General features: G+C 52.7%; 2 protein-coding genes across 2 annotated transcripts; both read right to left on the bottom strand.

Annotated features, from left to right (window-relative positions):
* Window positions 1-1636: 1636 nt before the first annotated feature.
* Window positions 1637-4786, bottom strand: LOC119844507 (C-C motif chemokine 5-like). The gene is made up of 3 exons (XM_038375388.2): window positions 4655-4786; window positions 3300-3417; window positions 1637-1960 (listed from the first exon to the last, which is right to left on the bottom strand). Exons 1-3 carry the CDS (start codon window positions 4725-4727, stop codon window positions 1849-1851), a joined length of 303 nt encoding a protein of 100 aa, XP_038231316.1. The 5' UTR covers window positions 4728-4786; the 3' UTR covers window positions 1637-1848.
* Window positions 4787-18853: 14067 nt separating this feature from the next.
* LOC119844815 (interleukin-8-like) lies at window positions 18854-21672 on the bottom strand. Its single transcript, XM_038376178.2, has 3 exons — window positions 21335-21672; window positions 20442-20559; window positions 18854-19138 (listed from the first exon to the last, which is right to left on the bottom strand). The coding sequence occupies exons 1-3, from the start codon at window positions 21405-21407 to the stop codon at window positions 18994-18996; spliced, it is 336 nt and encodes a 111-aa protein (XP_038232106.2). The 5' UTR covers window positions 21408-21672; the 3' UTR covers window positions 18854-18993.
* Between the last annotated feature and the right edge of the window lie 852 nt (window positions 21673-22524).

Raw genomic sequence — 22524 nt, 5'->3', positions numbered from 1 at the left:
GAAAGGGAAGGAGTCTGTGATGTCCTAGCCCTCCAGCACTGTCAGTGTTGTTGTGGGGAAGGGGAGCAGAAAGGGGGGAGGGAGAAGAGGGAGCACATGGGCGCATTGGGCCTGTGGGGGGATGGCGAGGGGCTGATCCTAGGGGTGCAGGAGGGTTTTGGAGATGGAATGAAAGCAGGTTGGGAGCAAATATCAAAGGGGGATGGGCTTTTCCTAGGCCTGTGGGAAGTTTAAGGGGGTCTGTTTGAGGTGATTGCCATTGGAGGCGGGGGGGTGTTGCCTGCTCCTCAGCCCCCCGGCCTCCTACATGAGAAAACCAAAGTTTCAAAAATTATGGACTCTTAGCCATAGAGGGCAGGTCCAGCTCTCACTAGAGTCAGTGGAAAGAGTCATCAGCGTCATTGGGAGGTGGACCAGGTGCTTAAACAGTAAGACCCCAGTAGCTGCAATCGCATTTGCAGTTTCTACTGGCACCCAACAGTCTAGTCAGCCTCCCACCCCACCATGTGTCCGTTACCAGCAGTGTCTTGTCAGCCTGGGACAGGGACAAGCTACCAGGGAATTCGTATCCAAGAACTTTCCTTCTCCTAAGTCCTTCACAAACAGGGAAACCCAGGAACTCCAGGCCGGAGGGCCCATCAGCTTCACATCCATTAGATCCACAGCTTGGAGCAGAGAATGGGGTGGACTCAGAGCAAACAGATCAAGCAAAGCTGGGGGGAGGCCCAGCTTCTTTTCTGAACCCCAGTGGGGATCTGGGCCTTGGTTATCAGAACAGAAAGGCTAGTGCAGCGGGTTCCCCACCTTCTCCACACCGCAACCCCTTCTCATCTAGCCGAGATCCTGCTCCCCACAGCAATGCGGGAAGGGTAGGCTGGGGTAGTGCCCTGGCATTTGTTCTGGTGTGGTATCCCCCAGGCTGAGAACCTCAGGCTACTGCATTTAACCCCCTGGCATGCCTTATCCTCTGCCAGGTACCAAGGGCAGGGGACAGCAGGTAAATCAGTAAAGGAACCCCTGAGCTTGGACACCAGCCTGACTCTGGTCTCCCTCACTCTGGCACCCAGGGAAGGGAGCTGCCCAGTGCCTGGTGGGAGCAAGATCGGAGTCAGCCCTGTGGCCATCCAGTGCTGGCACCAATGAGCCACTACTAGGGCTGCAGCCAGTCTGGCCAGAGGACCAAGCACACCAGTCCTGCCTGGGCCACTGCCCTGCCTCCTGGGAACAGCAGCCAATCAAGGCTGCTGCAGGAAGCAGCCAGAGCTCTGCCCTGCCCCCCTTGCCTCTCAAGAGCCAAAGGGGTGTTTTGGGGGGGAGAGGGGGAGCAGCCTGCACCATTTGCACAGGAGGGAAGAGGAAAGGATGGAGCAGAACGAGCCCAGAAGCCCAGAGTGACGCTGTCCCCTCTTCCCCGCCCCTCCTGTGAGCAAGGATCAGTCCACTCCCTGATTCTCCCCTCCATTGCATCCCCACAGCATCCTTGGTTCTCCATAGTAACACCACGGTGTCCTGCACTATCCTTGTTTTTCCATAGAGACACCATGGTGACAAGGCCCATCCTTGTTCAGAAATGGGGGGACATTTCCTACTCACATCAGTGACAGCACTGGGACATGTTAGAAAACACTGGATTTTATTGTGTCTGCAGAGAGTGACAGTGGCTTTGGCCAGCTGCACCATCACATGTTCGGGGGGGAAAGAACACAAAAGGGATGGAGGGAGTGGAAGGGTTTTTTCACATAAATTAACAGGATTAGAAAAATAAATTAGCAAAACCGTACACTGGTACATCAGTGCATATAAATAACGTGGCGTGTTAAACCGAGATCGTGTCCAGCTGCTGCTGTCTCAGACCCTCAGGCCAAGTGTCTTTAAAGAGTTTTTCTGGTTTTCTTTGTACGTCTTGAACCATTCCGCACTGGGATCGACACAGACTTCCTTCCCCCTTCGCAGCACCACACTGTGAATAGAGAGAGAAAGGGCCATGAGGCAGGTTCCCTTAGGAACGGGGCAGAGATGCACACAGACTCTGATCACGGCTCATGTGGCTAGGGGCCAGGGCAGTTATTGTGAGAGCACTGGGAACGAAGGCACTTGTCCCTGAAACGGTCTGGTTCTGGAGTGAAATCGGTTCCCTGAACACAGGAGGCTGACAGAGTTGCTGGTCCCAGACACAGTGCTGTGGGGCACCTCCCCCAGCTTTGACAACACACCTCAATCCAGACCTGCAACATATTATGCTATTGCAATCTGTGCCCCCCTCCCCCCACATGCAGGCCGGTCAATACACCATGATCTTGGCCTGCAGCACTCCCAACTACTCCAGCACAGCCCCCACCGGCTTTGTCAATGCACTGCTGTCCTAGGCTGGGGTATCCCCTGCCAGTCCAATTCTGAGCTCCCACATGACTCAGTGCACTCCAGTTCTAAGATCAGTGCCACTGACCTTCTGCCAAGACGCCTTGATCCTGATGGGCAGGTGTCCAGAGCTGGGGCAAACACAGAGCTCTTTGAGAGCATCTCTCACTACAGCATCTGAACTGATTGAGCCAGGCAGAGACATTCGCTAACAATGACACCTACCCTTCCTCTAACTTTTCAGTTAAGCTATTGCTCCTTTCCAATGTCCTTTTCTAGAGGAATCTCATCAGTTCACACTGACTATGAGACCCCATGGCTATCTGCTAATGTGCAACAAAATTGGCAGTTCACACACACAATACAAATAGCAAGGATAGCACATCTCATGGTGCGCTTTGCTCCTTTATGTTTACATGTGTCAGTCAGTTTTGATCTCTTCGAGCAGTAACAGATGATTTACCACAGTGTATTTAGGGCTGGGCTACATAGAAAGTTGCAGCAATTGACATGATTTAGGGAAACCAGTGCAAATATCTGTGGATGCTCTCACTAAAGGGTCATGTTGCGGGTTAATTAGGAACAGATTTTGATGGAAACTAAAATAAGCAAGGCCACTGGCATCTGTTTAACAAAACTGGTTTTTAAATCAGACCTTTAATGAAATGGCTGGAACTTTCCATGTAGACCAACCCCTTAGTAATGAAATCCTAGCATAGAAACTACTATTAACCCCTTGCTGCAAAGGGGTATATCCGAGAGCTTATTCTGCGTGTGACTCATCAGGTGGTGGATTAGCAAACCTGGAATTGAATAGGGTACAACATGAGCAGCTCTTGGAAAGGACTTTTCTGGGGCGTTTACTGAAATAGATGGAGTTACAGACATGAAAAGCAAAGAAAAGCATCAAGCCCATGCGTCTGCAACCCTGTGAAACTTACATCACAGCCTGACGGGAGCATCTATGGTCTGTGGGTCTGTCACTCTGGATCAGTTTTGTAGCAATCGGTTTTCTGACAAAATTGTTTGCATAACAGCAGGTGCTGAGTTTCCTATCAACTGGAAAGAAGAAAGGAAGATGAGTGAGTTCTCATATGCTGGATAATAATGAAGAACTGGGTAGACAGGATTAATCATGTGTAATAGTGACTGTGCTGGGAAGCGGCCAAATCTCTCTCTGGGGGTCAGGAGGGAATTATTTGATGCTCCCATTGACACCCCCCCAGATCGGGTTCATTGCTGTTTTGCATGGGAGGGTTTCTGCCTTTCACTGGCACCAAAATATTGCAATTATAATATTCCCAGCTCTGTCACTGAGTCACTGTTGATCTCATTGTTTAGCTGTTTGCCTTTCTGTGTCTCACTTTCCCCACTGGTAGCATGGGGACAAAGATGTTAACACCCCTGCCCAGGGGCGGGGGCGATGGTTTGCAAGGGTTAATTAATTTATGTTGATTGTAGCAACCTCCATGGAACTTGGAGGAAGAAGCACCATTTGCAGAAGGCTGCTGGAAGCCAGTCTGCATGCACATAGCTTGAATGCTCTTGGCAGTTGCAGGATCTCTGTGATTAGTTCTCTCAATAGAGAACCAGCTTAGTTTCAGAAACAGGGAGTCCTCTCATGTTGCCCAGGATATTAGGAAACACTATTTCACTAGGAGGGTGGTGAAACACTGGAATGGGTTCCCTAGGGAGGTGGTGGAATCTCCATCCTTAGAGGTTTTTAAGGCCCTGCTTGACAAAGCCCTGGCTGGGATGATTTAGTTGGGGTTGGTCCTGCTTTCAGCAGGGGGTTGGACTAGATGAACTCCTGAGGTCTCTTCCCTCCCTATTCTTCTATGATTCTAGATTCAGATTCAGTTGTGCCTAAAGGCCCCGAAAGAGAGGGGGGCCCCATTGTGCTGGGCGCTGCACAGAGCCACGGGCTCCGCTCTCATCATCTAAACAGACAAGACAAAAAGAGGATTGCTAGCTCCATTTTCCAGACAGGGAACGAAGCCATGGCGAGACAAAGGCTGAGGCTTTCAAAACTGCCCTGGGGATTTCAGTGCCTATTTTCCATCCTTTTAATGGGAACGAGCTGTTCAGACTCCTAAGACATCCCAGCCGCAGTGACTCGGCTCCGTTACACAGAGTCCGTGGCAGAGGTGGGACTAGACCCAGTTCTCCCAAGGCCCAGCCCAGTCCCTCACCTCTGAGACCACCCTTCCTCTGCATGATGGGTAGCTTTCCTTCCAGATCGCCTTGTTTAGGCTGGGGTCTCTAGGAGAAAGAAAGGGGCTGACCCTCTACTTACAGCTGAATGAGTGGGCTTCCATCCAGAGAGCGGCAAGGAGCAGTGTTACAAGAGCTAAGGAGGCAACCTTCATTTCCAGGAGGGGTGTCTCAACTCCGGCTCCAGCAGCAGGTAGATCTGGCAGGTTGGGATGGCCGAGAATGGTCTGGCTTCCCCCTCGCCGGCCTCTGCATTTTAAAGCCCTCAGTAGGGATTCCCATGATGGTGCTGGAATGTCCACAGAGGTGGGGAATAGCTTGAGATGAATACTTCTTCCATTCGTTCATTATCATCTATTAATACCTGTCTCCCCTTTTCCATTCCACGCTCATGTGGCCGGGGAGACAGAAGAGCAATGTCACTGGAAAGTCTCTTGCTGATTTACAGATAAGGAGCCAGCCCTGCACATGCTCACGGGGGAGGATAGAGAGGGGCAGGCAGAGGGTTCTAGGTTTAAATTTAGTCATTTGCAAACCACACAGGATGAGACTCGATTCCCTGCCCGTGTGTTTGCTGAAGGCCTGTGACACCGGCCAGCATGCCTTAGAAATGATGCCTAATCCAGCACATTTTGTGCAGATGGCAGGGGTGCGAAGATATATTGCAGGGGAGCTGTCTACGTACGGCCATAGAAACCTGAGTGCCTCACGGTCACGAACCAATTTCATCCTCAGCCCCCTTTGAGGCAGGGAAGTCTCAGCCCCATAGTACACTGGGGCAGGGGTAGATTAAGTGACTTGCCAAGGATTACTGTGGCAGAGCCTGAAACTGAGCCCAGGTCTCCTCAGTCCACACCCTGTTATAGCCCACCGAGAGAGGGGATTGAACCAGGAACCTGTTCCACTACACTCATAGGTCTCTGTAACTTGCTCTCCTGGCCTGAAACCCTGCAGGGGTGGAAGAAGCAGCTTCATTTCCCTGTTATGCGTCCAGGATGCGGGAGGAGGAGAAAGCCCCACCCCCTTGGGAGGGTTATACAGTCACAATATTTTTGGGGTGCAGGTTAAGCTGTATAGATGTCCAGGAGCAAAATCCTGCTGTTATTTCATGGTGTAAATGCAGTGAAGTGCCATGGACTCCAATGGAGAGACTCCAGATTTACACCCATGTGTCAGCAAGCCAGAATCCGGCCACTAAACACCTAGCTGCACACACAGATCCACTAGGTAGACATCGAAATGGCCTCCAATGAATGAGATTCCTGTGTACACCAGACAGACACGCATGGCACGTGTATCGTGAGGCAGTGGGCACCACTTTAAAGCATTTGGAAATCAGACAGGCCGTTAACCGTTTTGGCTGAATTTTCCCATGCCGGTTGTCTGCCCCAGGCTGAATTTGATTGGCAAGTCTTCGTCGTTTCCAGTAACAAGGTTTGAGCAAATGGAGTGTCTTGCCCAGCTGATGAAATTCTAACAACTGCCAGTGATTTCTCAAGAGCATTGTAACTGAGCTAACCAGGGCAGATTTTCACAAAAGGCGCCTCTCTCTGTCCTCAGGGCACCCCCCAGCCGAACGCCATCCCCCGCTCGGAGCCCCATCGCTTCACCAGGGACCAGTGACTGACAAACGGTTGCATTTTCCTAACCTTGTTGTCAGAACTGGCTGGAATTGTTTTAAATGAAACTCTCCAGAAAAAAATCAGCCTGAGGCAGACCCTGGCCTGGGAAATTTAAGCAAATTATAAGCAAATGAAAACATGGCCTTTGAATGAAAAGCGGCGGGCAACCTTAACGCTAGGCTGCATTTCCAGCTCTGCCTAGATCAGTCAGATCCAGAGTTCTGGCCTAGCCCGGGATAGCTCTAGGGGCCACATTCCCCCAGCTCAGGGCTCTTTGGCCTGGGTCCAGCCCCGGCTGTGGGGACACCACATGTGTTTGCCTTTCCATCGGAGGCCGGTCGGCCCCTGTTGGGGAATCTGGCTCCCAGGGAAACGCTGTGGCAGGGCGATATTGGTGCTGAGCCCTGCCTGGAGTCTGGTGGAGACTAGGAGGTGCCAGAGGCACTGAGCGCTGTCCCGGGATAACAGGCTTCTGCGCAGAGAGAAATGCTGAGCCCCTGCCTCACCCCTCCCTATCCCTGGGCCCGGTGTGGCTATCTCCCTTTCCAGCAACGCAGCAGGGCTTGGCTCAGATCTCCTGGCACCATGGACAGGGGTTCTCAGTGCAGTGATGCTGGGCTGGGAACAAGAGGGGGATGGGCTGCAGCCTCCTCCTCGGACATAATCCGCCTGCACCCAGAGGAGGGAACCCCACTAGCATCTACCAGCAAGGACTGCCCTCTCCCAGGGGACGCTGGCATCCACAGGGCACATCCACCAAGCAGCAAGATCCACTGCAGTGAGGCTCAGAGCCCGGGTCAGCTGAATCGGGCTCACGCTGCAGGGCTAAACATAGCAGTGCAGGCCCTGGGGCACAGGCTGGAGCTCAGGCTCTGAGACCCAGCAAGGGGGGAGCATGGTGAGTGTGTTTGTAGCGAGAGTACAGAGTGTGTGTACAGTACCGTGTATGTGTGTCGAGCGAGCACAGAGTGTGTGTGTGTGTGTATAGCACACTGTGTGTAGGGGTGTGTGTACAGCACAGTGTGTGTGTGTGTAGAGTGGATGTGCATGTGTACAGTAGTGTGTATGTTTGTAGGTGGGTGTGTTCAGCACAGTGTGTGTGTTTGTGTGTAGAGTGTGTGTGTGTGTGTACAGCACAGAGTGTGTGGTTGTAGGTTTGTGTGTTCAGCACAGTGTATGTGTGTGTACAGCACAGTGTGTGTGTTTGTGGGTGTGTGTTCAGCACGGTGTGTATATTTATAGGTGTGTGTGTTCAACACAGTGTGTGTGTGTACAGCACAGAGTGTGTCATTGTAGGTGTGTATGCACAGCACAGTGTGTGTGTGTATGTGGTGTTTAGATGCTGCTTGTAATTATTAGAACTGGAAGCACTGGCTGTTGGGAGTCTGAAAGGACTGGAAACAGGAAGGGGGGGGAAGTTGAGGAGGGGAGTGAGAGCTACCGAGGGTGCAGCAGCAGCTTGGTAAAGAAGTTTCCACTTTAAGAATAAAGGCCTGTTGAAGTTTGTTAGTACCTTGCCTGGTTGTTACAACAGCGTAGAGTGTGTATGTGTTCAGCACAGTGTGTGCGTGTGTGTACAGCACAGTATGTGTGTTTGTGAGTGTGGGTGTGTGAACAGCACAGTGTGTGTGTTTGTGGGTGTGTATCCCGCACCCACACACAGAGCAGTACCTTATATACTGTGCAGGCCCACTGGTGTCAGTGGAAATGCCTGGCGGAAGGGACAGCTCAGGGAGGATGGAAGACCCTCGGCTCTCAGAGCGAGACAAAGCCTGGGGTGAAGAGGCCAGTGGAGGAGACCATTGGCTGTTATGATCATTTGTATCCCAGTGACACCTAGAGACCCCCTGGAGCAGCACCCCATTGCACACCGAGTCCCTGGATAGGTGTTTAGCTCTCGATTGTACGCGATCACTGTCCCAGCCCTGGTCAAGCGCCCCCTTCTGGACATCCACCAGGCTGCTGTGTTTGCGTCCCAACACTGGACCCGGGTGCTTTGGGCATGTTGAGTCTGAGCACAGGCCAGAACCTGCCTCTGGCTTTGGGTCTCGAGACACGTTCCCAGGGTGCCGATCCTCCATCTAGCACCCTCTTCTGAGCACTGGGACTTTGCAGCCCAGCTGCCTAGGCCCTGAGACTCGTGCCAGCTCCCCCAGCAGCCTCGGCAAACCACTCCCAGAGCTCCATCCCACAGGCACTCGGGAGTACAGTTAACCCCTGCAGGGACACACCACAGTTGAAGCAAGCAGAGACCTTGCGTGGGGTTTCTAACACAATCACATTTTACTTTAGACAGCCCAAGACATGTACAGATCTAGGCAAAATATGAAACACCAGTGTGTGGATCCCCACCTCCCATTCCTCACCACTCAGAGCATCTTCTGGATTTGAATCCGTGTCATCTTGGGGTTCCCGGTCAATCCTGGGACTCCACTTCTCCAGGTCAGGCTTCTCTCCCGAACCTCACTGACCTCTCCAGTCAGCTTCCTCTAGCCTTCTCTCAAGGTCAAACAGTTCCCTCTCCCTCCAAAAGCCTGTCGCTTTGTTCCTCTCCCAGTCCCATCATGGGCCCCTCTGAGATTTTACATGCTAATTCCCCCTTCTGGGGACCAACCCTCATCCCTGCAGACAAACTTGGGCCAGCTGGTTCCCCTGGGCTTCAGCCGTGCTACCACACTTCCATTTAAAAGGGAGCTATAAGTGCAAATGACTCTCCATTGTCCCTGGTCTGGGAGGGAGGTGACAGATGCCTGGCTCCTTAGCCACTGGTGCATTCAGTGCCGCAGCGATTTCACAAAATCCACCAGACTCATCAGATGCCCCAAAGTGGCACAGACACTTAATTGATTTCATGGTTTATATATTTGTATATATCGATACACAGAAGAGGAAGCCGACAACACTATTTCCAGGGCCTTTCTGGAATCAAATGCCCACGTACGGCCCCTATGCTCACACATTAAACTCGAAGCGTTGGGTCTGCCATTTCTGAGCCCAGAATGATAATCCAAAGTCAGGGGACGAGGGAGCTGCACAGGAAGTGCTGTTTACCTAGAAGCGTCTGGCCAGGTCTCTCCCTCACTGGCTTGGCGGGGACGTGTCTGTCTGAGTCTGAACAGGATGAGGGAACACAGCTGCTCCCTGTTCCTTCCACTCGGCTGGATGCCATCCCCTGCTGTCCGCAACACTGCTCAGGGGTCTGTACTGGGCTGGGGCAGGGTCGCCTATGGTGCTTTGTAGACTAGATGGGACACAGCTCTGGAGAAGAGCCTCAAAGGGGGCGGCTCGTCCCCGGGGGAAGGACAAGCATGCCAGGAAATGGCTCTGGAGAAGAGCCTCAAAGGGGGCGGCTCGTCCCCGAAGGGAAGGACAAGCATGCCAGGACATGGCTCTGGAGAAGAGCCTCAAAGGAGGTGGCTCATCCCCGGGGGAAGGACAAGCATGCCAGGACATGGCTCCAGAGAAGAGCCTCAAAGGGGATGGCTCGTCCCTGGGGGGAAGGACAAACATGCCAGGACATGGCTCTGGAGACAACCCTTAAAGGACACGGCTTGTCCCCGGGGGAAGGACAAGCATGCCAGGACATGGCTCTGTGGGGAGCTCAAGCGAGTTTCTGTTTTCTGGGCTCTGCAGCAGGAGAGGAACTGCCTGTAACCCTTGTGCCAGCCATAACAGTCACGGGTCTTTGTGCTCCTGAACTCCTGCCTGCGGGGATGGGCCCTTCCTGTGCTGGTGGCTACTGAGGAGACTGGGAGGTCCCAGCCCCCTGGAAGGAACTCTTCTGCTGGGCCATGGGGAGGTGGACAGCCTGGTCTAACCAGGCTACACAGGGAGCAATCTGGGCCTGCAGGGTAGGGCTGGGAATTTCAAAGCTGCTGAGGGATCTGGACAACCCGTTTTTCATGAGAACAGAACATCTGCTCCCCTAGACAGCTTTGCAAAGTCCCCCCAAGGAGGTGACCCCACCGTGGTACAGACCCACACCCTGTGGGGACCTCGTGGGAGAAGGTGTACTTCGGGGGGCTGCTAAACTCAGCTGGAGACACTGGATCCCAGCAAAGCTGCCAGCAATATCAGACGCCTCTTCCCGTGTCCAGAGCCTCCCCTGAGATGGGCTGTGTCAAAGAGCCAGGAGTGGCTTCCCTGGAGTGTCAGATCCTGCACCGGGGAAGGACAAAAGAAGCAGGTTTCTGTTAAAGGCTCAAAAGTCAAGCTAGCAAGAGACGTTTGCAGCTATGTGTATGGATTATAGAGCTGGGGGCTGGTCTCCAGGATTCTCCCCTCACAGCTTGTCTAGCTGAGGATAGACAGGGAATTAGGCTGGAAGAACCCCTGGTATTTCTTCACCCACCGCTTGTCAGGGTTGGCACAGATGTCTTTACCTATTCGAGTCTTGAATCTGCAGGAGGAGGAGAAAGAGCTGGGTTAGCAAGGGGCTGTGTCGAGACTGATCACTGTTAGAATGACGGTGGCACCAATTTTCAGAAGGGCTCCGCAGGTGAGATTTTCAAAGGTGCCTCGGGGCTAAATCAATGGGAGTTGGGGTCCCGCTCCATATGGCTTTGAAACGCTCAACCAGCCCCCACAGCTGGGGCCAGATTGGCCAAAGAGCTCGGTGCGTTGGGTGCACATTGCCTGCTGAGCTCACCCGAAAACCCATCCCCAGCTGTGGTGACCTGGCCCCGAGCCTGGGTTTTATACCTGAGCCTGACAGCAATGGGGTGGCTCCTGATTTACACCTGGGGGCGTGAGAGCAGGGTCAGGCCCCGGCATAGATGCAGGAATGTCCGGAGAGTGAATCCATTTCCTCATGGCTGTTTGCGGCTGTCTCTGGCCTCAGCCATGTTGAAGGTGTCTCTGGGAGCAGAGTACCTGGTGCCAAGGGCCTTTAACTGCTCTAAAAACTGATAGATTGGATCTGTAAAGACATGTGTAACGTGTGAGATCATATAAATAATCCCAGCTAAAATGTGTAACTTGGGGAGCACAACTTCTCCATAAAGTTAATGTAACATCACTACACGGGCAGCTCTTCGGAGATTGACATCATATAGAACCTTCTTCCTGTACCATACTCATAAACCTGATTGACTCTGGCTATATTCCATAATGAACCAAAGTGTGTCCAAACAACAGACTCTGTAATATATCAACAGGGAAAATGAACACAACAATTGCTGATGGAAAGAAGGGAAGGAGCATGATTCACCATCAGGACTGCCACCCCTGCCGTCTCCTGGGACCCCGGGTTTTACAGTAACTCTATTGGGCCTTGGTTGCCCTGACACTGACAGCTGTCTTGACCAGACTGCACCAGAAAGAGAGATGCAGAGGACATCCCCATCTCCACCAGCTTCGGCTGTATCCCGAACACCTGCTGGGACATGAGGCTTTGTTATGTACCACCCCTTTCAGGGGTCCTTTTTCTTCCCCATCTTTTCTTTTCCTCTCTATCCCTCCCCTTTTTTCCTCCTGTCTAATATGAGTCTGGCTTAGCTGGCCAAGACAGTATATTCTGAACACTGCTGTAAGCCTGTGAGCAGCGAGGCAGATAAAAGCAATGTCCTAAGCAGCCCGATGCTGGTACGTGTTTGCCAGGCCTTGGACTGGCTGATAAGATCAATCACCATGCCTGTGCTTTTCCCGCAGCGAGATTTCAGCTAAACCAGACACAGAGGCCACAGTTTCTATCGTTGCTGTTCTTTCCTCTTCCTCTTCTGCCTGTTTCTCGTTTTCTCTCTTAGGAAATGGGGCAACAGCTCCAGCCCAGCTCAACCAGCTTCTCATTTCCCCCAACAGAACAGTTATGACCATCTTTGATCTAGCTAAGGGACTGTCAGATAAGGGGTGTTTTCCTTCCAACCACTCTCACCAGCGAAAGGGAAAGGGACTGGGGATGCTGTTAAAACAAAAACCTTATTCAATACTTTACATTTCAAATGCTTTAATTGTTTTTCCTTCTTTTCTGTATCTTTAACAAAGGGTTAAAACGATTTTTAATGGCATGTTTGCCATGGTATTAAACAGGCCGATGTCTCTGTGGACCATGCCCTGACCTTTGTTAGCACTGTTTCATGCTGGATAGTGACTGGGTCATGTTAACACCTCTAAATCTTTGGGTCCTACATTCCATTTAAATAAATACAACCATGCTCCTTGCGATTTTCCTGACATGAGATATATTACTGCCCTCCTGTGGCATGTGATATCCAATGTGCCTACATCACTTGTTATTGGGCCACATCCCAGCTGGTGGAAACTTGTGTAGCTCCAGTCAAGGCAATAGAGCTAGTCTACATTGTCACCAGCTAAGGAAATGACGTGTTGTGTGCTGTAGTGCCAGGAGGCAGGGTAGAAGGACCGACTTTGTTGTGTTCTTTAGCACCTTTACTGAGTGACTATCTGGCACAATCACACACATTCTCATCTGTTATTGTCCCCTGAAACATGTGTGCCTTGCCATTTGTGACTGGACTGGTCATTTCCATTTCTCCAAGGCTGAGATAGCTCCAGACTTTTGATTATTACGAGCATGGATGCTCATGCCAGACTGTATGAAAGTGATGGCAAAGGCAGGGGATAGGACATGGATTAGGAATCCTTTTCATGCATTGGGCTCCTCTTTCCACCTTCTCCCTCTCTCTCCCCAGCAGCCAGTTCTGCTACCGGATAATGAATCCCTTTGTTTTTGGATTAAAAAAACACCTTGTGATGCATTCATCAAACAATCCCGTTTTAGTCACATGTCCCCAGTAATAAAGGCACAGAATGAGATACACATCGATATTACAATGATGCTTTGCACTTCATGGAGTTTATCAATGGATCCCAGAATAAGCGCTTTTCAGGCATTTCCTAGTTCCCAGGCAAAATCTTTTGGGTTGAGAGGAGATCTCAGGGACTGGGGAGTAAAATAACTGCCCAGGATGTTATCGCTATGTGAAAACAAGCAAAGAAAAAACAGCTGCCAGTTCTGAGCTTACCAGCAGCTGAATCGTGCCCAGCACATGTTAGAGCAGTCGGAGGGTAAGTCCTCCACAGGTGCTGCCTTATGATCCGTAACTCCTGGGACGCGTCAAAGTGCTTTACGGAGAAGGTCAGCAGCATTCCGTTTTTACCGATGGGGAAATGCTGAGGGTATGTCTACATTGCAATTAGAAAACCGCGGCTGACCCGTGGCAGCTGACTTGGGCTGTGGGGCTGTTTAATTGCAGTGTAGATGTTCCGGCTGAGGCTGGAACCCAGGCTCGAGGTGGGAGGGTCCAGGAACTTGGGCTGCAGTCCAAACCGGAATGCCCACACTGCAATTAAACAGCCCCTTTATCCGAGCCCAGCGAGCCAAGGTTAGCTGGCATAGGCCAGCCGCGGGGTCTGATTGCAGTGTAGACAGACCCTAAGTCTCTTTTGAGCACAAAGGGGCCATGGGAGCCCAAGGGGCTGGCCCAGTAGCACTGACATGGGAAGACCCAATGTCGGAGCGGTGATGAAGGGCTGTACTCTAAACCAGAGCCCTGGCTGTATGGCCCAAATGGGGAATAAGATGCTCTTGGGGCCCCAGGGTTCCAGTGCTTAGGGGCTTGCTCCAATGCCCTCTGCCTGCAGGCATTACGAGTACAGAGCTGTCTCCAAGGAAAGATCACCGCAGCCACCAGTGCAACCTTTGAACTCTGCACTGGCCCGGTGGTGGTGGCCATCCTCCCTGCCCCAGGACTATTAGCATTGCTCATCATTGCTCTGGGCATAGTGCCCACAGGCCCTAGTCAGACTCAGCGTGCCAGGCGCTGCACAAACACAGAGGTCACATGGACCCCACCCACAGAGCCCCGCAATCTAAGACACGGATGGAGGAATCAGTACAAGGCCATCTCCCCAATTTGCTACTCATTCTCCAAGCCCTAAAAACCACCTTGTGCCCAGAGTGACCCAGCTGACGGGCTGGTGTGAAAGGAACAGCAAAGGGCAGGTGGCAGGCATTGCCAGGAGGGCAGAGTTTAGGTTGTTTGGTACCTTCACTGGGCATTTCCAGGCGCTCAGATGTTGGGAGCCTTCCGCATGTCCCCTTGTCCCGAGGCTCTCAGGGATTTGGTCCGGCAGCTATAGGGCTCTCACCCTCCAGGCAGCTGCACTGGCCCTGCGACCCCATGCTACATCGTTGCAAAGCTGGTTTGATACATCATCCTCCCTGGCCTCTGAGGTCCTGGAGGAGCAGCAGGAAAGTCCATGGGGTTTCAGATCTGGGACATGACTGAAGCTTGGAAGAAGCCTGTTGTCAGTGTAGCTGCATCGGCAGGGCCTGGCTCCAGCTGCTGGATCATTTCCTTCCTTGTGACCTCCTCATTAACCCTTTCCCCCCTCTGTCTAGTACTGGTTTGCTGCCTCCCCTCCATGTCTCTGTCTCCATCCCAGCTCTGCTCCCTCTCTCTGAGTCTCGCTCTTGGGGCCTGAGCCCCCTCTCGCCTGTGCCCTTGTCAATCAATCTCCCCCCCATAAGGAGACTCAAGTCCATGTGCTTAAACCCTGGGAGCTGGCTGAGTGAGCGCTGAGAGCTCCGTGTCCCACCGGGCACATTCAGTCAGTGCCCACGACAGGGCCCTGTGCCCTACCCCCTGGGAGCTAGCAAGCCCCCATAGCCAGGGTTGTGCCCAGGGGAGAGAGAGGCAGGGGGCCCCCGAACAGACCCCAGGCCAGGGCCTGGCAGCAGGATGAAGCCGTCAGAAGGACACAGGCACAGCCATCCCCTGGCCTTGAGGAGATGCAGAGAGGCCTGAGGGAGCTGGCCAGTGGGTTGGGCCCCCAAAGGCCCTCCTGGTGGGCTGCATGGTGACACTGGTTTGCATATGGACGGGGTGGCGGGGCAGGGGGAATGAGCCGGCTCTGGTTCGGGAAGGATGGGAATGTTCCCATTCTCCTTGCGAGGCCCTCCCAGCACACAGCGGGGCTTGGAGCGGGGGTCTCTGAGCTGCCACAGCCTCCAGCTGAAGGCCATTCACAAAGGGGAGCTGTGAGGCTGGGGAGGGCAGGTGAGGGGGAGAAAAGATCCAGGACGGGCTGCTGTAGCTCATGGTGGCAGCACCATTGGCATCATGAGCCTTTGTCTGTTTACACCAGCAAAGATCTGGCCCTCTGCTCTCAGTGGCCAATGTAAATCCAGGGCCGCCCCATTGGCTTCAGGTCAGTTACTCTGGATTCCCTCTGGTGTAACTGAGAGCAGGATTCTGCCCCCTGCACCAGGCTGTCCCCGACTCAGCCCTGCTTTACACCCGTGACAGTGGGAGCCTTATATGCGCATGCAGAGGCCTCTGGTTTTATGGCTGGGTCAGAACTTCTGCCGGGATCTGGGGCACCGTGATGATTCCTGGGTACCCAGCATTGTGAGGCACCTTGCCACCCCCTGCTTGGGTGTGCAGCACTTCTGTCTGTGCTGGCTGGGGTCAGCTCCCTGACCCCACCAGCCTCTGGCAGCACAAGCACTGCCAGCCACTCCTCCGTAGGCCCCGCTCCCTCTGTACAGGTGAGCGTTAGGCACAATGACCCCTGAGCCCTCCAGACATCCCCCTGCAGTGCCCAGCCCCTGATCTGCCGAACACTCACTGAGCTCTTAGATTCACTATTCCCAAAGGAACAGTTCACACCAACTTACTAGTGTTAACTCAGAATCACCACTGCTTAACACAGCCCTTAGATCTACCTATAGTGAAAACAAGGATTTTGGTTATCAAAGAATAAAGGTTCAAATGCCAGAACATAAGAATACAGGAAACAAACAGTTACATATAAATTCATAACATGCTTTCTGGAGCCTAAACTTAACTCCCAGGACATTCCACTGTCTCCTACCAGTTAGCTTACCTAAGTCCTTTACCCGGCATCTTCAGCCAGGGTGGCTGAGATCCATCTTTTGTAAGATCAAGCCCCCTTGTAGCTTGTCTTCACAGAGGGAAGGAGGCCTGGTGTACCGCATTTATACCAGACTAGACCTTTGATCTTCATCTCAAAATAGGATTCACCTCCCCAGTGTTTACCTCTTCCTGTTAGTTTCCTTCTGAAGTCACCACAAACTCATACACTCATAGATTTCAAGGCCAGAAGGGACCGTCATGATCATCTAGTCTGACCTTCTGCACATCACAAGCCACAGTATCTCTCCCGCACGCTCCCTAACCTCTGGCTAAGTTACTGAAGTCCTCAAATTGTGATTTAAAGACTACAAGATATAGGGAATCCACCATTTTCCCTAATTTAAACCAGCAAGTGACCCATGTCCTATGCTGCAAAGAAAAGAAAAAAAAATGCCAAGGTCTCTATCAATCTGACCTGGGGAAAATTCCTTCCCAACCCCCAATATGGTGATCTGTTAGACCCCGAGCATGTGGGCGAGATCCACCAGCCAGACACCTGGGAAATAATTCTCTGTAGTAACTCAGAGCCCTTCCCACCTAGTGTCCCATCTCTGCCCGTTGGAAGTATTTGCTACTAGCAGTCGCAGATGGGCCAAATGCCATTGCAGGCAATCTCAACATAGCATCCCCTCCTTAAACTTATCATGCTCAGCCATTAGCTCTAATAGACTTTGATTGTAAGACACACACTACTCAATAGTCCAGCAGGGAAAGAATGTCTCCCATCTCCTGTCTCAAGACATGCTATCGTTGTGAGACCTGCCTCTAACGACAAGACCATAATTGCTGACATATATATACGACTCCTCACACATTTTCCATACATACATTTCACAAAGATTATGGTCATGTGACAGGCTTTCCTTACATGGCATTTCAGTTGACTGGTGAACCCAGGAGATCCCTGTGTCTCTCTACACCCCTGAGCCCTCTGCCACTTGACCTTCAGAGGACCTTGGGACACAGGTCCCTTGTGTGTCCAAACTGTGCACTGAATGAGGCAGGGTCCTGTGGAACAAAGCATCTGTGATCATGTGCAGAGCTCCACTGCCTGGCTCAGCAGCAATGCTTAAAATCCAACTGGCTCCGGGGCCCTGAGGAGCAGACTGATGAGTAAACAGGAGGAACTGGGCTCCCCACCCCCTCACCGCTCTCCACTGAATTTTGAAATTGGAATTCAAAAGTTATCGCAGTGCAGACAGCCAGAGAAGGCGAGAAACACTCAGTGTTGGATCTCGCTTTGCTACGCCAATAAAGAAGACATTTACCAGGCAACGTAGAAGGACCCAGGGAAGCCCCGTAGACAAGAGACGGTCTTAGTGTGAAGAAGAAGGGTGAGTGTGTGTTAGTGTGTGTGTAGGGGGCAGGGTGTGAACAGAGGAACAAGCTCAGGGAAATCTACAAGTCCAGGGGCTACGACAATTTGTCCCATTGCTGGGAGTGGGGTGGGGCCCCTATGAGCTCCATGGATCCTGGGATGTTCGTGGGGCTACGAATGGTGGTTCATGGATTTTTGCTAGTTGCCCTGGGAGGCCAGAGAAACAATTGCATGAGAGATCATAAAGGGGAGAGCTAAATGCTGTAGCTGTCCTGGCTAGGGGGAGGTGGGAGTCTGAGGATCTGGGGGAGTTGGCTGGCAGGAATGGCATCAGAGAGTGAGAGCTTGGAGTGTTTAAGGGTCTGTCTCCAGAGCAATCGGGAGGGGCGATGGCAGCACGTCTAGACGTACCTGAGCTAGCCTCGATTTGGCTGGCATGCCAAACACCGCAACCCTAGCCAGCCATGTACAATCCCGCCGGGGATCTTCCGTACTCCCTTGGGCAGCCAGCCCCTGCCACTGGCCATGCCAGCCTGGCTCCGCTGCTGGGGTATCTGTAGATCCACAGCATAGACCTCTACCACTTCAGCTAATGGAGTGACTGGTAGCAGTAGAAGACTGTTATCTTCCCTGAGGGCCTGGTGCCAGAGGGGGATGGAGACACACACTTTGCCAGTGGGTTTCACAGCTATTTGCTGAGGGCAGAGGGATGGTGCTATGCAGGACTCCTGGGGTCAATTACAGGTTCTGCAAAGGAGAGTGTGACTCTTCTGCTTCTGCCACACAGCCTGTCCCTGAAACCTGCTACTCCGATCCCTGTCGCCCCAGCTTCTGCTCCTCTCCCCTCCCACCTATGGCATCTCACAGCAGGCCACTGACCTCTGGCAGAGGGGAGCTGGGCTTGGTCACTGACAGATGGCACCAGACATTTCAGCCTTCCCGGCCCTGCCCCAGAGCCGCCTCCCAAAGCTGAGATGTTCTTTCCCTTTCTTTGCCAGGGCCGCCTCCGGCAAGAGCAGGAAGGCCGGGTCCTGGGCTCAGAGCTGGGAAGGGTGAACTCATCCCCCATCACTTCTATGACTGGGATCCTATTCCAGCTTCAGCCAAACGTAAGTGGGGGGAATCTTTCTGTAGACACGCCATGGTGACATGGCCCATCCTTGGTCTCCATAGTTACACTATGGCGATATGTCCCATCCTTGGTCTCCACAGTGACACCATAGTCACCTGGCCCACCTGTGGGTCTCCATAGTGACACCATGGCGACCAGGCCCACCTGTGGGTCTCCATAGTGACAACATACTGACATGGCCATTCCTTGTCCAGGAAATGGGGGCATTTCCTACTCACAGCTGCAGAAGCAATGGGTCACGTTAGAAAACACTGGACTTTATTGTATCTGCAAAGAATGACAGTGGTGTTGGCAGGGGGTCTCTTCCCCATCTCACAGTCACTGGGGGACAAAGGACACAGAAGGGATGGAGGGAGTGGGAGGGGTTTTCCTTAAATAAACAGGGCTAGAAAAATAGCTTCTCTAAACCGTGCACTGATGCACATCAGTCCGTGTCAATAATGGGGAGCATTACATTGAGTTCTTGTCCAGCTGCTTCTGTCTTAGCTGTGCAGTCTGGGTGTCTTTACGTGATTTTTCTTGCTTTCCTTGACATTTAGCCAGTGATATCTTACTGTGATCAACACAGACTTCCTTCCCCTTCGTGAGCGTCACTCTGTGAGGAGAAAGAGAGAGAGAGAGAGAGATGAGCCCAGCTCCCTTACCAAATGCAAGGGACGCCCAGACTGATCGCAGCTCCCGCGGCAGGGCAGTGACTGTGAGAGCGCTGGGAACGGAGGCACTTGTCCCTGAAACGGTCTGGTTCCGCAGTGAAACCGGTTCCCTGAATGCTGGAGGCTGACAGAGCTGCCTGGGCCCAAGCACGGTGCACTTGCCTTCCCCAGCAACAACACAGCTCAATCGGACCTGCAACATCTTGTGCTATTGCAATCGGTGCCCCCCACGCAGACCGGTCAATACACCATGACCGTGGCCTGCCGCGCTGCCACCTTGGAATAGGAGCCCCACCAGCTTGGTCAACGCACTGCTGCCCTAGGCTGCCTATCCCCTGCCAGACCAATTCCATCCCCCACCCCCAGCTCTGCCAACACCTTTCGCTCCTGAGCTACAGCCCCCACCCTGCTACTGGAACCAGAGTCCCCACAATCCTCGGCTCGTGCACCTTGACCCTGCTGAGCTGGGCTCCCGGCTAGCCCAGAGCTGGGGAAGCACATGCAGTCCTTCTAGTGTGTCTCTGACTCCAACAGCCCCAAACCTCAGTTAGCCAAGCTGTATCATCGGCCAGCAGCGTCGCCTAGTGACACCTGCCCCTTAGCAACAGTGTGATTGCCCCTTTCCATTTTCCTTTTGTAACTGAGCCCCACTGAGTCAGGCTAACGGCCCTGAGACCCCCTTGTTTGTTTAGTTGATCATTTGCAACACAGGCAGTTGAGGCGAACCATAACCATACAAAGATATCTCGTCCCACAATGCACTTTGTTCCTGTCGGGCGACAATTCCTGACTCCATGTCTGTAACAGTACCACGGAATATTTACAGGTTGCAGAGGAGCAGCCGTGTTAGTCTGTAGCCACAGAAGGAACAGGAGGACTTGTGGCACCTTCGAGATTAACAAATTTATTAGAGCACAAGCTTTCGTGAGCTACAGCTCACTTCATCGGATGTGATGAAGGTGCCACAAGTGCCACGAGTTGCCACAAGTACTCCTTTTCTTCCTGCAGAATATTTAGGACAGAAATTTCAGCAGTAGAGGACGTCATTACAGCAGCTGAGACTGAATCTCGGCTACAAAGTCGCAGAGGCGGTAAAGACCATGGAGTGGGAGAGGAAATTATTGGGTTTGCACATGAAAGGTAAAAAATGTGGTGGCATTTTATTTGCCTGTATTTGGCAGCGCTACGGGCCCAAGATGAGACAGACACATCGGCCCCGTGTGTGTGACGCCCCGGGATACTCACATCACGGCCTGGCGGGAGCAGTTAGGACCTGTGGGTCTGCAACTTTTGATGTGTTTTGGAGAAATTCTTCTGGGAACAAAATTATCTTTCATGCAGCATGTGTTTCTCTGGCTGATGACTGGGAAGAAGAAGGGAAAGGGAATTAGTTCTCCTTCCCTCAGGAACAAGGGAGCGCTGACTGGAGAGAATTTCTTACACTGACTAGTTCTGTTCTCATTAACAGCCATCCCCCCTTTCTGGAGGCAGGTGGGAATTCTTGGATGCTCCCCCGGCCCCTCCACAATCGGGTTAATTGTTGTTGTTGTTCTGCCCTCCACTGGCACAAGAAATGGACTATTCTCCATTCTGCCACTGAGTGATCTGGGTTGTCCCTTTGCCGCTCTGTGCCTTGGTTTCCCTGCCAGCAGCATGGGGGTAAGGGTACTGACACTCCCACTGGGGGCTGGCGAGGGTTAATTCAGTGATGCTGGTGAATGCCTTTCAGAGCCTGGGATAAAGGGCTATCGATATCTGAGCTCTGGAGCAGGCAGCTCTCGGCCTCCGTTCCCAAAGCCTTTTTCCCCATTTCACAGATGAAACCTGAGGCCCAGGAAGAGTCCGGCTCAGATTTCCAAAGCTTCCTAGGGGATTTTGGTGCAATTTCCATGGGACTTGGGCAGCCCAAACCCCTCAGGCAGCGTTGGAAATCCAGCCTCAGTGACGGAGGCTGGACTTGTACCCACATCTCCTGAGTCCTAGCACAGGGCCCACCCACACCCCTTCCTTCCTCTGCTTCACCCACTGCCCTTCCAAAGCTCCCGGGCCCTAACGCTGGTGCTGGAAATGCCCGGGCTGGTGGAGCCTGGCAAGGCAGGGCTCTGTAGAGTAAGGAAAGGGGTGGATCCGGTACTTACAGGAATCGCAGTGGGCTTCCGTCCAGAGAGCGGCAAGGAGCAGCGTTGTCAGGGCTAAGGAGGTGACCTTCATTTCCAGGCAGGTTCTCTCGGCTCCAGTTGAAGCAGAGGCAGGTTGCTCCACAGTGGGGTGGCCGAGAAGGGTCTGGCTTCCCCCTCCCCTGCCTCTGTATTTTATAGCCCTCAGCAGGGATTTCCATGGCTGCGGTGGCGAGTGCGTGGAGGTGGAGAAGGGGCTGGAGGGGAATAGTTATTAATAAATGATAACGAAGGAATGGAATCTGCCTCTTCCCCCACGCAATTACCAGTGGCCAGAGGGGACAGAACAGGGGCTGGAAAGTCTCTTGCTGATTTACAGATAAGGAGCCAGCCCTGCACATGCTCACGTGGGAGGGGCGGGCTGCAGATTTTTAAGTTTAAATTTAGTCATTTGCAAACCACACAGGATGACACACGATTCCCTGCCCCTGTGTTTGCTGAAGTCCTGCACTGAGTCTCTTTCAAACCCAGTCAGTGACACCGGCTGACGAGCCCTGGAAAGGAGACAAGGTCAGGCCCATCTCGTGTAGATGGGACGGTGGGGTTGGATGGGCTTCAGTGGAGGTTAAACCCTCCCCACACATTTCGTGTGCTTCGCTATGCAGGTATCAACGGTAATAGCAGAGTGCCCCAGTCCTGGATGGGCCTCCTCCGTGCAGCTCCCCTTGCAGATGGCAGTGCTGTCCTGCTTTCACACCTGGGGACTGCAGCACCAGAGACCCTGGGGGACTTGTCCAAGCTCTGGTGGGAAGGCTTTGGCTGAGCTGGGAGTAGGATCAGACCCCTTGAGTCACACCCCAGTGCCTTCCCCCTTTGCCATCCTTCCCCCGAAGCTGCTCCCCGTTCATCATGCACCCCAAGAGCTGGGCTTGTGATGCAGTTGAGCAGCCCCCCTAAACCAACTCATTTCAGGGGGAATCCCACGCTGATGAGAAGGTTTCTCCATGTACCCTAGTAACTAGGTAGCAACGTGCCCATTGAACAGCAATTGACATTAAAGGCCTTAGGGGCTGATTTCCAGCCTGTGGCACATTAGCAGCAGGGCTAGAATTAGTGGTGCAGATAGGGATCATTGACTAATTTCACACATTGTAAGGCCAGAAGGGACCATAGGATAATCTAGTCTGACCTCCTGTACAACACAGGCTGGA

Source organism: Dermochelys coriacea, chromosome 17 (assembly GCF_009764565.3).
Source record: "Dermochelys coriacea isolate rDerCor1 chromosome 17, rDerCor1.pri.v4, whole genome shotgun sequence".
Taxonomy (NCBI): Eukaryota; Metazoa; Chordata; order Testudines; family Dermochelyidae; genus Dermochelys; species Dermochelys coriacea.
Note: the sequence above shows the minus strand (reverse complement) of the source record. Positions and strands in the feature narration are given on the sequence as shown.

Excerpts from the sequence above, each read along its gene's own strand:
- LOC119844507 (XM_038375388.2), bottom strand. The coding sequence starts at position 4,727 with ATGAAGGTTGCCTCCTTAGCTCTTGTAACACTGCTCCTTGCCGCTCTC. Across the intron at positions 3,418-4,654 it reads GGAAGCCCACTCATTCAGCT|TTGATAGGAAACTCAGCACC; the intron begins GTAAGTAGAGGG and ends TCTTCTTTCCAG. Across the intron at positions 1,961-3,299 it reads TGCTCCCGTCAGGCTGTGAT|TGTGGTGCTGCGAAGGGGGA; the intron begins GTAAGTTTCACA and ends CTCTATTCACAG.
- LOC119844815 (XM_038376178.2), bottom strand. The coding sequence starts at position 21,407 with ATGAAGGTCACCTCCTTAGCCCTGACAACGCTGCTCCTTGCCGCTCTC. Across the intron at positions 20,560-21,334 it reads GGAAGCCCACTGCGATTCCT|TCATCAGCCAGAGAAACACA; the intron begins GTAAGTACCGGA and ends TCTTCTTCCCAG. Across the intron at positions 19,139-20,441 it reads TGCTCCCGCCAGGCCGTGAT|AGTGACGCTCACGAAGGGGA; the intron begins GTGAGTATCCCG and ends TTCTCCTCACAG.